At 36.5% G+C, this 12,762-nt stretch overlaps 1 protein-coding gene across 1 annotated transcript in view; it reads left to right on the top strand.

Annotated features, from left to right (window-relative positions):
* Crb1 (crumbs cell polarity complex component 1) overlaps positions 1 to 12,762 on the top strand; it is a 192,685-nt gene that overhangs the window by 154,460 nt on the left and 25,463 nt on the right. Inside the window, exon 11 of the mRNA XM_058586069.1 lies at positions 1,669 to 1,795. Coding sequence (XP_058442052.1) covers positions 1,669 to 1,795 — 127 coding nt within the window. The remainder of the gene's footprint in view (positions 1 to 1,668; positions 1,796 to 12,762) is intronic.

Below are 12,762 nucleotides of genomic sequence, written 5' to 3'. Positions count from 1 at the left end.
TCTAGAAAACTTGGGACAATCTCCCAAGGACTAGGGAAATGAGACTTTTGGGACATCCAAGGATATTGAAGAGCTGCCCTCTAATACACTGACTTCTCTCTTGCCTGGAGACACCTCCAACTTTATAGTGTCATTCTGGTAGGTTGGATGATGGATGATGTGAACACGTTGGCCCACCCAGGACAGAGAGTGCTTGGCAAGCTTCTGTGAATTGTCAAGTTTTGCTCAGATCTAATCAGAAAAGACTCCTTCCAGCCCAGTAGGTTAAGCCAAAAGAGGAAAACAAAATGTCTCAGCTATGCTTGGTATTCAATGGGATAAAGAACTGTTTTTCTTGGAAGAAATCTTCATTTTTCTATACCGTGGGTTGATTACATGGAAGTTCTATGTTTTGGAAGGTAGAGGACATTAAAAATTGTTTACATCAAACTTCAACATTATAAGCTGCTCTGCTGTAATTCTTGAATCTGAGATTTTATATGAATTTCCTACAATAATTCAGATGTTTCAGTCATTGCTTTATTTGAAGGCCTGAGCAGTGTTTGGCACATGATAAAATCTACTGAATGACTGAATGAGTAGTTGGTGAATTAATCAATGAGTATAAATAAGAACAAGTTGCTGACCATAGGTAACAATAATGTACTGTATATTTCAAAAACCTAGATGAAAGGAATTTGAAAGTTTTTATCAGAAAGAGATGAATCATGTTTGAGGAGAGAGAGAAGTTTAACCTAACTTAAACATACAATGTACACATGTATCAAATACCATGAATACACACAATTTTTATGGTTTTATATTATCAGTTAAAATAATTAAAAGTCAAAAATGTTGGTGGAGAATAAGGTAAATAAAAAGGAGAAGGAGGAGGAGGAGGAAGAAGAAGAGGGGGAGGAGGAAGAGGGGGGTGAAGAAGAATAGTAGTAGTAGTAGTGATGGTGTCCAGGGAAGAGGAAAATTTCAATTTACTTTAGAATTGACGTTGAAATTTGTTTTGAAAAATTTGCCATTGAAAGGCATTTTATTGGATCAACTAAAATTATGATTAGCTTTTGAAACAGATTTATTAGCAAGTAAAATAATCTAATTACCCACTTTTTGCTCAAATTTAAAAAAAATGGATTTTCAGTGTAATTTAAAATCTCTCAGAATTCACTGTTTTGTTGTGTCTGTTGGGTGGCTCACCTGAGGGTGCCGGTGTACTAGCATCCTGACAGCTTAAATGTAGGTCTGCTCTGCAGACTCTAGGTTGGCAAAGTGCAGCCTCACCTCATGACTTCTAAGTGCACCTAATAAACCGAGCATTTATAAGGTGGCAAACCCACTAATGCTCTTAAGGGAGAAACTGTTCTATGCATGGCCCGTGTTCCCTTGGTTTCTAAATAGTCACACCTGTTTTCCCATTCTAATTAATCCAGCGTGTGCGTTTGTGTGCCCCCACATGTGTGCACAGATAATTTCTATTAAAACCACAACTGGCCGAAGGAGTTTGAAGGAACATTTCCCATATTATCAAATATATATATATATATATAAATTGTGTGGGAATTGGCAGATAAGATGGTGCGGTCCTGGGTAGATGAGGCGAACTGTTTCGTTCCCCATTTCACAGCCCATTTATTAAACCAGGCCCTGAGTCTCTGCTGTTTCTGTTTATTTTCAAAGGTGTGAAAAGGACATTGATGAGTGCGCCTCCAATCCCTGTTTCAACGGAGGCCTGTGCCAGGACCTACTCGACAAATTCCAGTGCCTCTGCGATGTCGCCTTCGCTGGGGAGCGCTGCGAGCTGGACGTAAGCGGCCTGTCCTTTTATGTGTCCCTCTTACTGTGGCAGAACCTTTTTCAGCTTCTTTCCTACCTCATTCTGCGCATGAACGATGAGCCGGTTGTGGAGTGGGGCGAACAGGAAGATTACTAGCCCTCATTTCAACATTCCCCAGTGTAAAAGCCCTGGAGTTTCAGGACATGCCTTGATTCACTTTAGACCTCTAAATAAGAAAAAAAAATTTTTTTAAGTAAAAACCATCTTGAAAATGGAAATAAATTCAAGGCCTATATTAAGCATATCACAAGTACTTTGTGTCTGTATAAAATATTTTCCTATCCTAGCTTTAAGAAATGAAGAAAAAGTCTTAACACAAGTAGAAGTATTGACTGTATTTATTACAAATAAATATGTTATCATTTTTTAATACTTCCATATTTGAATGGTTTAAGAAACCATTTTCTCCCCACTCCATTTTTTTTTACAGACATACTTTCCTCCTGTCAGTTCCTCTATTCACTATAATTCTATTTTCACATATGTTCTTTATTCTCATCTATTATTTATGACACAAAAATTTGAAAACTACTCTAAACTGTTTTATATCATGTATGTTTTCATTCAAAGCCATTCAAATGAATTGTTGCCAGTTCTCTGATAAGTGATAAATGTATAAAGGAAAAGCAGAGAATTATATCCCTAAAATTATATAAAGAGAATGCTCTGGTATCAATATTTAAATTATACTTTGCTAGTGTAATTTCTGATTTTTAAGACCTTCTCTTTTACCATAAAATAACAGATAACATTTTCTCTTTTTTTTTTGCAATACTTTCCCTTTTATCCATGCAAAAATTGATTGTTGATAAATTTATGCATTAGTTGGCTTTTCTATCAAGTTTTCACTGACATTTTATCACTTATGCTAAATATATTTGTGTACATATATCTGTCCAAAGGAGGCTTTGTTTGTGTTCATTGAAAGGGAAAAATACTGGATTTTATGAATTAATTCAGAACACAAGTAAAATAACAATAATCTACTAAATGTCATTTTGTGAATGTGTCAATGTCTTTGGGAGCTTCCCTGGTTTGAATATGTAAGCATAATTTATTCACTGAGTGATATCCAATCTTCTAATTATTTTAAGAACGTTGTTTTTCTCTGGAAATGACCAAGGTAAACCTAAATATATGTTCAGACAATCAGGAGGACAAAATAGTGTGATCTAAAAGCAAAGAAAACACATTACATTTTATTTTACAATAGTAATTGAATATTTATGCAGCAAATATTTGATGGAGTACCAGCGATCACTTCAAACCAAAAGTATCTAATTTTGAAATCAATTCTTTATACACATCCATTTCCTTCACATCCCAGATTTTTTGGCAAGAGACATGGGGAAAGCTTTCCCCCAACATTTGCATTCCTAAATATTTGCAATAAACAGTAGATAATATACAGCTGAAGACCATACACGTAGTTTTCACATTTACTCCCTTCTAGACATATCTGTAATTATAAACTCATAGGCCATTCCAAATGTAATTTTTTTTCCTACCAAAAATATATCTAAGAAATATTAACTCACAATCTCTTTGTGCAATTCTGAAGCCTCTATTGTCACTGTAATTGTCAACTGCTTTCTGTTTTCCAAATGTGTTCTTGTCATGCAATATCTGACTTTAAAAACGTACTATCTTTTCTCTTTATTTTTCTGTAGTTTCAACTGTGTTGTGTGTGACTATGGCTTTTACACATTTGCATAGAAAAATAAAACCTTTTCTCCTGCACCTTCTATTTCTCACCCTCTGATGAGACTGTCTTTGTTTTCTTTTACTGTGCTTTGCATGGTAAGATATCCACAAGGCAGGCCCATGTGTGCAAACGTGCATGCGTACACACACATAATCCACATAAGGAACACAGAAGCACTAGTCCCAATCTCCTGGATCATGATCTCTTTCTCCACCTGTCCCTGCAAATAAACACTGTGGCATCAAGGTCAAGTCCATGTACTTTCCCTCTCTGGCAAGTAATCATCTAGTTGGCAATCTATTACTGATTGCAACCCTAATTGTTCTGACTATTGATTTATATTGTCCCTGATAAACCTAGCCTTAGTTCAACCTAGCTTTTAGGAGGACACATCTCACCTAAGTAACAGAAGTTCTCAAACACTACTCTGGACCAAACTTCTAAAATATAGCCTGCATTTATCTGCATAAAAACTAATTTTATTTTCCTCATTTTTCAGATTTAACATCTGAACTAAGTAAAAGTATGTTTCAATACTTGGGCCACACCTCCTCCTTTGTATGTGTGTGTGTGTGCATAGTGATTGGGTTTTGTTACTCTCTATTTTGAATTAAAGAGAAAAAGAATAGGCAAATTTGGAGAAATTGGTATTTTGGTAACCAGGAGAGACAACAAAATCTAATTCAACTTTCGGCACAGCTTATTCTGTGCCAAAAACTGTGATAAGCCATTTTTAAATACATGATTTTTTAAAAACCATGTTTTTTTTTAACACAAGGTCAATCAAAATCTCTCACCTTATAAACTCTTCACTAAGTTTTGCTGAAAGATCCTTTTGCAATGTGTGGGTTTGAGATAGTAGCTATTCAGCTGTGATTTTTTAATGTTTAATTGAAACTTATTTTAGAAATGTGCTATATAAAATTTGAGTATGGTAATTTAAGTAGGAAAACAGTGAAGAATTTTACTCAACTGCTAATAGTGTCACTGCTATGGATTATTTCACTTCTCTAAGTTTTCTGGTTTATTCAACACATGCTAAATGAATATTGTGTGCATGGCCCAAGGCTAGGTGCTGGGAATATGACTATAAATTAGATGCCAAGCTTGCTCACAACAAGCTGAAGCTCTCACAGAGAATGTAGGAAGACAGAGGGGCAGGTCCCAGGGCTGTGCTGAGATGGAGTTGAGCACCGGCAGGAAGAGTGTGCAGAGGAGGAGCATTTCACCTAATTTTAAAGATGGATGTGGAAGGTCAAGGAACGTTTCCCCAAACCTAAGCTGAGATTCAAAGGTAAACAGAAGCCAGGCTCTGAAAGGAGAGAAGGAACAACCAAGAGAGTTTCAGGTCAAGGTTGGACAGTGTGACAAGAGCACAAAGAGATGGGGGACATGGTAAGACTGGGGCCATAGAACTGAGTTGAAGAGAGTCCTTACATGCCATGGTGGAGAAGTTGGCTTTTCATCTGAAGAACAATGGGAAGTCTTTCAAAGGTTTCAAACAGAAAAAAAATGACATAATCTTACTAGCACTTTTAAAAATCCCCTGGGCTGCAGTGTAGAGGATGGATCAAAAAGAAAAAAAAAAAAAGACAAGACCCAGAAAAACATAGTTAAGAGGTTGTATAGGATACAGACAAAATGAAAGGAGACTTTGCTCTACCTTTCACAGTTGAAGGTGATATAGGGAAGGAGAGAAATTAACCAAGTCTGAAGTGGTAAGCCCTTGTGATTGTTTTAAAGAAGGTGTAGGATGATAAGGGAAAATGAGTTACATTTGATGAATATTATATTTTAAATATTCACTTATTGAGAAATGAATAAATGTAAGGTTTTATGGGATACCTATTAATCAATCAGTATGGAAATTTCATTCTGTAGTTCAAGAAACAAATCTGGACTAAGCATATAAATTTGAGTTTCATGTTACAGATATATTGGCTTTTATATTCTCTATCTCCATGGGTCCATATGAACGACCCATTTGTATTATTTATCTACTGCTCTATAACAATATCTTTTCAAACTTAAAACTACAGGTTAATTATCATACAGTGTCCATGTGCAGGAGTCAGTCCAGGCATGGCTCACCTGGGTCCTAGGCTTAGAAGTTTATCAAGAGCAGTTGTCAACTGGGGATGTAATCTCATTTGAGGCTCCATAGAAGAGAAATCCACTTCCAAGTCCACACAGTTGGTTGGTAGAGTTCAATTCCTTACATCTGAAGGACCTCAGACCTCAGTTGTTTTGTGACTATGGCTCAGAGACAGCCCACACAGTTCCTGGCCACATGGGGCTCCCCAACATGGCTCCTTACTTTCTCAAAGTCAAAAAGGGAGAGAGTCCAGCAAGACAGTTTAATAAAATGTTGTCATGTAATGATGCTCATGTAATCACAAATATCCCTTGGCTTTGTCAGGTTCTGACAAAGCCTCTGGTTAGAAGCATCACAGGACATGTCCACACACAGAGAGAGTCTCAACAGAGACTAGGAAACTAAGAAAAGGTGACCACAGAGTCAACCTTCAGAGTCATCTATTTGGCACATCATCCCTGTATTCTCTTTATCACTCTCTGTGTGGTCTCTCCTCCATGTTTTCCTGACATCTCTCTTCCCCTTAAATCTATTTTCCACTCTGTAAAATCCATTGATAGCTTTTTAAATTCAATTATCTTTTAAACTGCTGGATAGTTTATCATCTTACAAATCAACCTTTTCTTTCATCCTGCCCTATTTCTTTTCACCATGATTGCTGTTCTTTTTCTTTGAAATACTAAGAACTTGTTTAATAATCTCTTTCAGATTATTCTAATATTTCAGACTCTCAGAATGCTCATCATCCTGTTTTTGTTTCTGTGGAATTTTCTTCACAAAAGTTTTTCCTCTGTAGATTCTATTTTTTGTGGGTGAACACAGCTTTAAGAGGACTGTCCCCCGCTGTGGGAGTCTGTGTACTCGCTGAGTTGTGGAAATGTTCCTGGCTGGAGTCTTCGCTTTGGTCTTTTGCTGGGCAGACAGGAGGTTCGTCAGTCTAGTGCCTGCTTGGGGATTCCCACAACATCTGGATACTGTAAATTTGGGCTCCGCATCCAATTTTGGTGTAAGCCCTTCATAAATATAACCCCAGCTGCCTCTCCAGCCTCATTTCTTATCCATTCTCTCACGACTCCCCTCTCCAGCTGTGCGGAAACTCTCACCTCCCTCAAGCTTTCCACAGCTCCTCCTTTACCCACGGGTACCTTCCTAGCTTCCCATTTCCTTCTTTTCTGCTCTGGCAACACGCTCTGTTTCCTGAAATTCTGGATCTAATATGACTCCTCCAGGATCTTCTCCCTGACTTCCCCGGAAGTTGTTCACTATTTTATTTCTGTTTCTCTCTTGTCACTTTGTACCTCTCTTCTAGTGCTCATTGTTGGTAATCTAATCATCAAAACACAGAAAACGCTTCTCAATGATACACTTCTCAGGGCAAGGACCGTCTAACACAAACTGACATGGCTCTCCAAATGCTGGTGAAAGAATTTTCACTTTACAGAACCATGAGGATCTTGAGAAGTAACTGTATTAGTTTCTTACCTTCATATGTTGATTTTTGCAAGGGTAAATGCTTGATTTATATAGGATAAAGGTTATCATGATATACTTATAACTCAGTTGCATTATCTTTGATAATATAAATTAGCACTTATTCCTAGTGGTATCATACTGTCAAAAGAGTAGTGATTATGTCAGTCTCAATTTTTTTTCTTTCATGATATCAGCAGAATTCTAATAGCTGTTTTAAAATCTTATTTGCTCATTTCAACACCTGGGTCATCACGAGATTGGCCCCCACTGATTAAATTTCCTCTTGCACAAGGGATTTCATTTTTCTGTTTCTTTTTCTGGTAACTTTGGATTGTACCTTGGGCAGTATAGATCATGTGTTATTATAGATTATATAGAGACTATGAATTTTTTTCCATTCCTTTAAGAAGCATTTTGTTTTAGTGAGTGATCAATTAGCTAAATGAAACCCCCATTCTTATAGTGGTGCCACCTATTGATGCCATAGCTGAAATCACTCAGTTCTTCCACCTTTAGCTGGACTGCTTGGAGTCTCCTTTACCTGTGCACCTTTCAGGGTATAGCTAAAAATTTGAGCAGAAGTCATTTTGTGAATTTGGGGGCTCCACCTCTGTAGCACTGTCCTTTCCAGAATTTTCCTCTTCCCTTTCCAGCTGCTATGGTGAAACCTACCTCTTTTCCCTGGTTCTTTAAGCCTAAGGTTGCAAAGTTCACTCCTGGATTTAATTAATCAGCTTGGTGTTGATTTGGGACTGCATTCAGAAAACAGGTTGGGGAAAACAAACAAACAACAAAATCACCCAGTAGCCTACTCATTTCTAAGTTCCATTGCCACATAGTTTAATGCATACTTTTGATTACTCACCAGCACTCTTAAATTGCAGTTTTGTTATTCTATCCAGTTTTATAGTTGTTATTTAGCAAGAGGTTGGTTTAAAAGGAGAAACTTGGTTATCAAAAGTGGAAGCTGTGATTTTTTATGTAGGCCATTTCAGACTGTGTTAACATAGGTATTTGGTCCCAGAACAAAAGATGCGATTTTCTTTCTGACTTCTGCATTGGCCAGGTCACTTCAGAAGACAAGGTTTTACTTCTGAATCCATATTTAAAGGAAAAGTTTGAGGGTAACTGCCAGGACCTAAAAACAGGCAATTTAGAAATAGTGTAAGGATAAAGGAAGGTTTTCTCTAGAAAGAGATGGCAAGGAAAACACAAAACTTCCTTCACATATTTCAGTGGTTATTGTGAGAAGTTAGAAGTTGATTCATTTTATATAAACACAGAGAGTAGAAATAAAAGACAAAAGGATAAAAATTTTAGGATGATTTCGGGCGTGCTGGTGATGCACCCTGTAATTCCTGCAACTCCAGAAGACCGAGGCATGGAGGATCGTAAGTTCAAAGCCAGCCTCAACAATTTGCCTTAAGGTCTACTTAAAAGACCCTGTTTCAAAATTTAAAAATAAGTGGCTAGGGCTGTGGCTCAGCAGTAGCACGCTTGCCTGGCATGTGTGAGTCAATTCTCAGCTCCACATATAAACAAAGGTCTCTCAACAAATAAAAATTTCTAAAAAGTTTAAAACCACACACACACACACACAAAAATTTAGGATGATTTCAAGTCAGCCTAAGGGAAAGCCAGCTAACATTAGAACTATTCAATAATGTTAAGAATTGATCTGCACCAAAGTGAACTCCTGTCCCTGGAAACCTTCCAAGAGAATATGTCAGAAATAGCACAGAGAATACTTGTATAGTGATTGAGAAAGATGCATGGATCTGACAATTCTTAAACATCCATGATTAGCTGATTAAGCACAACTAATGCACTTTGTACCTGTGAAATTTCTTAAGATTGTGGTATATATATTACCCATGACAGCAGAATTATGAGCTAGTTTGAGAAATGAAATTTGTGTTTTTTAGTTTAATAAAGTGCAGTGTTGAGGGCTAAATAATTGACTAAGCTCATCTGATATTTTGGAGAAAGGAAGGACTGTGAAAGATACTTCTGGGATTTTCAGATCGTTAATACATTAGACCATGTTATAGTGAAGCAACATTTAAAAAATGAGAAATTTTCCTAAGAATGTATTTCTTGATGCACTGATTTATTATGCTGGTTTCTTGGAAATTGAAAACCTAACACCATCAACTCTGTTCCAATTACCATTTGAAAGGTAACTTTATCATTCAGAGCAAGGATAGGCTGGGCCTGGATGTCTTGTCATGTGTTTCACATGGATACACAAGCTTTTCTGAGCAAACCTGGAGGTCTGCTTTGCTCCACCATCAATCATTTTTAGACAGGCTATGCAATAGAATCGAGGCATGTAGCCAGGAAAAAAAAAGAGCAATCTGGAAAGTTTATTTGGATGGTGTTTCTTTTTTTAAGTCATATGTTAAAATGATGTTGGAAACATATTCCATTTTTAATTATAGGGCAATCCCTATTGGAAGATTAAGCTAATGGTCTTTCAACCATCACATTGAAGTACATGGCACTGAAATATTAGACTAAATTATATGAAGTTGTGTGTGTTTAATATTTAAGATCCACAAAAATGACAATTTCATATGGTACAACCTGTTACATAATAAGTACCTATATGTGCCAGGAGGCTGCTTCCCCTAAATTTTGGGTTACTAACGCAGCACAGTCAATTAAATATTTAAAAGGATTTCAGGAATGATCCAATTCAACTTCTGTTTATAAAAGATGAAGAATGTAAGGTGGGAAAGGCGGTGCTTTACTTAAGCTGTTAAAGTATTCAGTTCAATATCATTTCCATAGTCCAAAGCTGAAAGAGCAAATTCCTTTCCCACTTGCAATGAAGATTCTGAATGAGATTCTCAGAGTACCCTAGAGTCCTGCATTTTCTCTACATATATTATGAATTTTAAAGAACAAAAATACGTAAAACTGAATCAACATCAGACCTATATTCATCAAAATTATAGTCTTATTCTGAGGATGTTAAAGGCACTCTAAGGCAGTATCATGACAAATGTGAATTATCATTGTTCAGTCCTAAGATCTTAAGAAGTTGTAGGAGGCAAAGCTGAGTCTAGCTTGATTTTGTAATAGAAACAATGAAAAGACATATGATCTGAAGGGAACTTCCATAATAGTTATGTTAGTATTCACAGCACCCTTATGAGATAAACACACAATGTATTTTTGACATTTTTGTCATTGACATTTATTTTGGACATTGACATTTAGAAGGGTTAGGTATTGGCCCAATGTTAACATAGAAAGTAGATATCTAAATCTTAGCACAATTTAGAACCTAGGAGTGCTTGATTCCAAGCCATGTCTTTCCAGTATGCACCACTATCTTTAATAACAAATCCAATAGATTGAGTGCAAAAAAAAATTACTCCTATCAACTTGTTTGTTTATTTTTAATAAAAGAAACGTGAAAGAAAATATGCTTTGCTCTGAACTTTCTCATTTGTCATTCAGAAGGGCAAAAAAATTATAAAATTACCTCAATTGGTACCCCTAAAATAATTATTGTGAAAGGTACAAAAGAAATAGATGATAGTATTGAAACTGGGAAAAGCAAGCCATGCCTACACAGTATTCTTTTTCAATTTAAGAAAGTCTGTCAATTTTACAACTTCAGGATTTTCTTCCTTTCACAATAATTCTGACCGATATTTTTATCTTTATTTTAAAAGTGAAGAAATGGAAATTTGAAAAGTTTCCCTAATTTGGTCAAGGTCAATCATCCAGGAAGTGACAGACCTGGGGTTGAATCAAGTTTTCTATTTCTAAATGTAATGCTAAAGAAAGGGTCAGGATCTGTCAGTTGGGACCCAGGAAAGGGATTATGGGATAATTAGTAGGGGTTCCTGTCTTGTGGCCCAAATTTGAATTATTACCCAAAATGGCTTGATGATGATTCACTTATTCCTCTCCATTCAACCCTAAAGCTTTGGTCCTATTGGAGTAGTTGCCATATTTCTAAAATGAAATAACAAGTAAAGATGATATAGAGGAGGGCAACTAGAATAATAGGATATAGGGGATTTGAGGAGTGGGCAGACACATCTAATGACAAAGTTCCTCTTCACCTGAGCTCAGTGAAGGGCCTGAACGCACCTGGAAATTAATGGATGGTATGATTGAGGGAACCTGTTTGGTAAGCTCCCAAATTCCAGGATACAGGCATTCACTGAGACCTACCTAAACATAGCAAGTAATAAGAAAATCTTCTTCACATCATTAAAAAAAATAATAATAACCTTATAGAACTCATTAACCCAAGATAGTAAGGCAGAAAATAAAAATAAATGCATCAAGGATTTGGAGTCATTTATGAATGACAGAGTCATAAATGGTTTCTGAGAGGGTTAGAGTTATGCTTAATTGTAAAGGCTAATGTCAAGGACAGAGCTGACTGGCCCAATTCCTCAGGCTTCTGTTGCAAACTGAGCACTGGCCAATGGCACAACAGTCTTACTCTGATGGCAATTTCTTTGTGCTCTGAATTTGGCCTGCAGGAAGGAGGCACACAGAATGACTTTCTCTTCAAATTATAATATAAAAAAGCACTGTCACTTCTCACTGACTTTCTACTAATTAGCATTCAGAAGGGAGTAAATATAGCACTAGATATTTCTCCAAAGCAGACATAAAAATGGCCAACACATATATGAAAAGATGTTCAACATCACTGATCATCAGGGAAATGCAAGACAAAACCACAATGAGCTATCACCTCACACATGTTTATATGGCTATTCTCAACAAAACAAGATAACAAGGGCTAGTGAGAATGCAGACAAGTGGGAATCCTGTGCACTGCTGTGGAGAGTATATAACAGTGCAGCCACTATGGAAAAGAGAATGAAACTTCCTCAAAATTTAAAACAGAATGATTATAGGATTCAGTAATCCTGCTTCTGGGTATATCTCCAAAAGAATTGAAATCAGGATTCAAAGACATTTCTAGACTTCCATGTTCCTTACAGCATTATCAATGCAAGTCAAGATATAGAAACAACCTAAATGTCCTTGGAAGGATAAATGGATTAAAAAAATGGTAGACACATACAATGGAATAGTATTCAACTATAAAAAGAATGAAATTCTGACACCTGCTACAACATGGATTAAGCTAAGTGAAATTCACTAAGTAAAAAGTTTACTAATGTAAAATCATTACACTAAGTGAAATTCACTATTACAGAAAGACAAATACTGGGCTGGGGATGTGGCTCAAGTGGTAATGCGCTTGCCTGGCATGAGCGGGGCGCTGGGTTCGATCCTCAGCACCACATTTAAAAAAATAAATAAATAAAGATGTTGTGTCCACTGAAAACTGAAAAATAAATATTTAAAAAATTCTCTCTCCTCTCTCTCTCTCTCTCTTTGGAAAAAAAGAAAGACAAATACTGCATGATTTTACTTATAGATAGATGTCTAAAATAGTCAATTTTATGGAGCAGAGAGTAGAATGGTGGTTGCCAGAGGCTGGGCAGAGGAGGAAATTGGGAGTTGCTATTAAATGAATGTAAAATTTCAGTTATACAAGATGAATAAGTTCTAGAGATCTGTGTACACACTGTGCCTGTAGTTAACAATGCTTATCATGCATTTGGAAATTCATTAGGAAGGTAGCTGTCCTGTTAAGTGTTCTCACCACAGTTAAAA

This window comes from Marmota monax, unplaced genomic scaffold, assembly GCF_021218885.2.
Source record: "Marmota monax isolate L192 unplaced genomic scaffold, Marmota_monax_Labrador192_F-V1.1 WCK01_AAM20220418_F8-fsc00099, whole genome shotgun sequence".
NCBI lineage: Eukaryota > Metazoa > Chordata > Mammalia > Rodentia > Sciuridae > Marmota > Marmota monax.
This window is presented reverse-complemented; position numbering and strand designations above follow the sequence as displayed.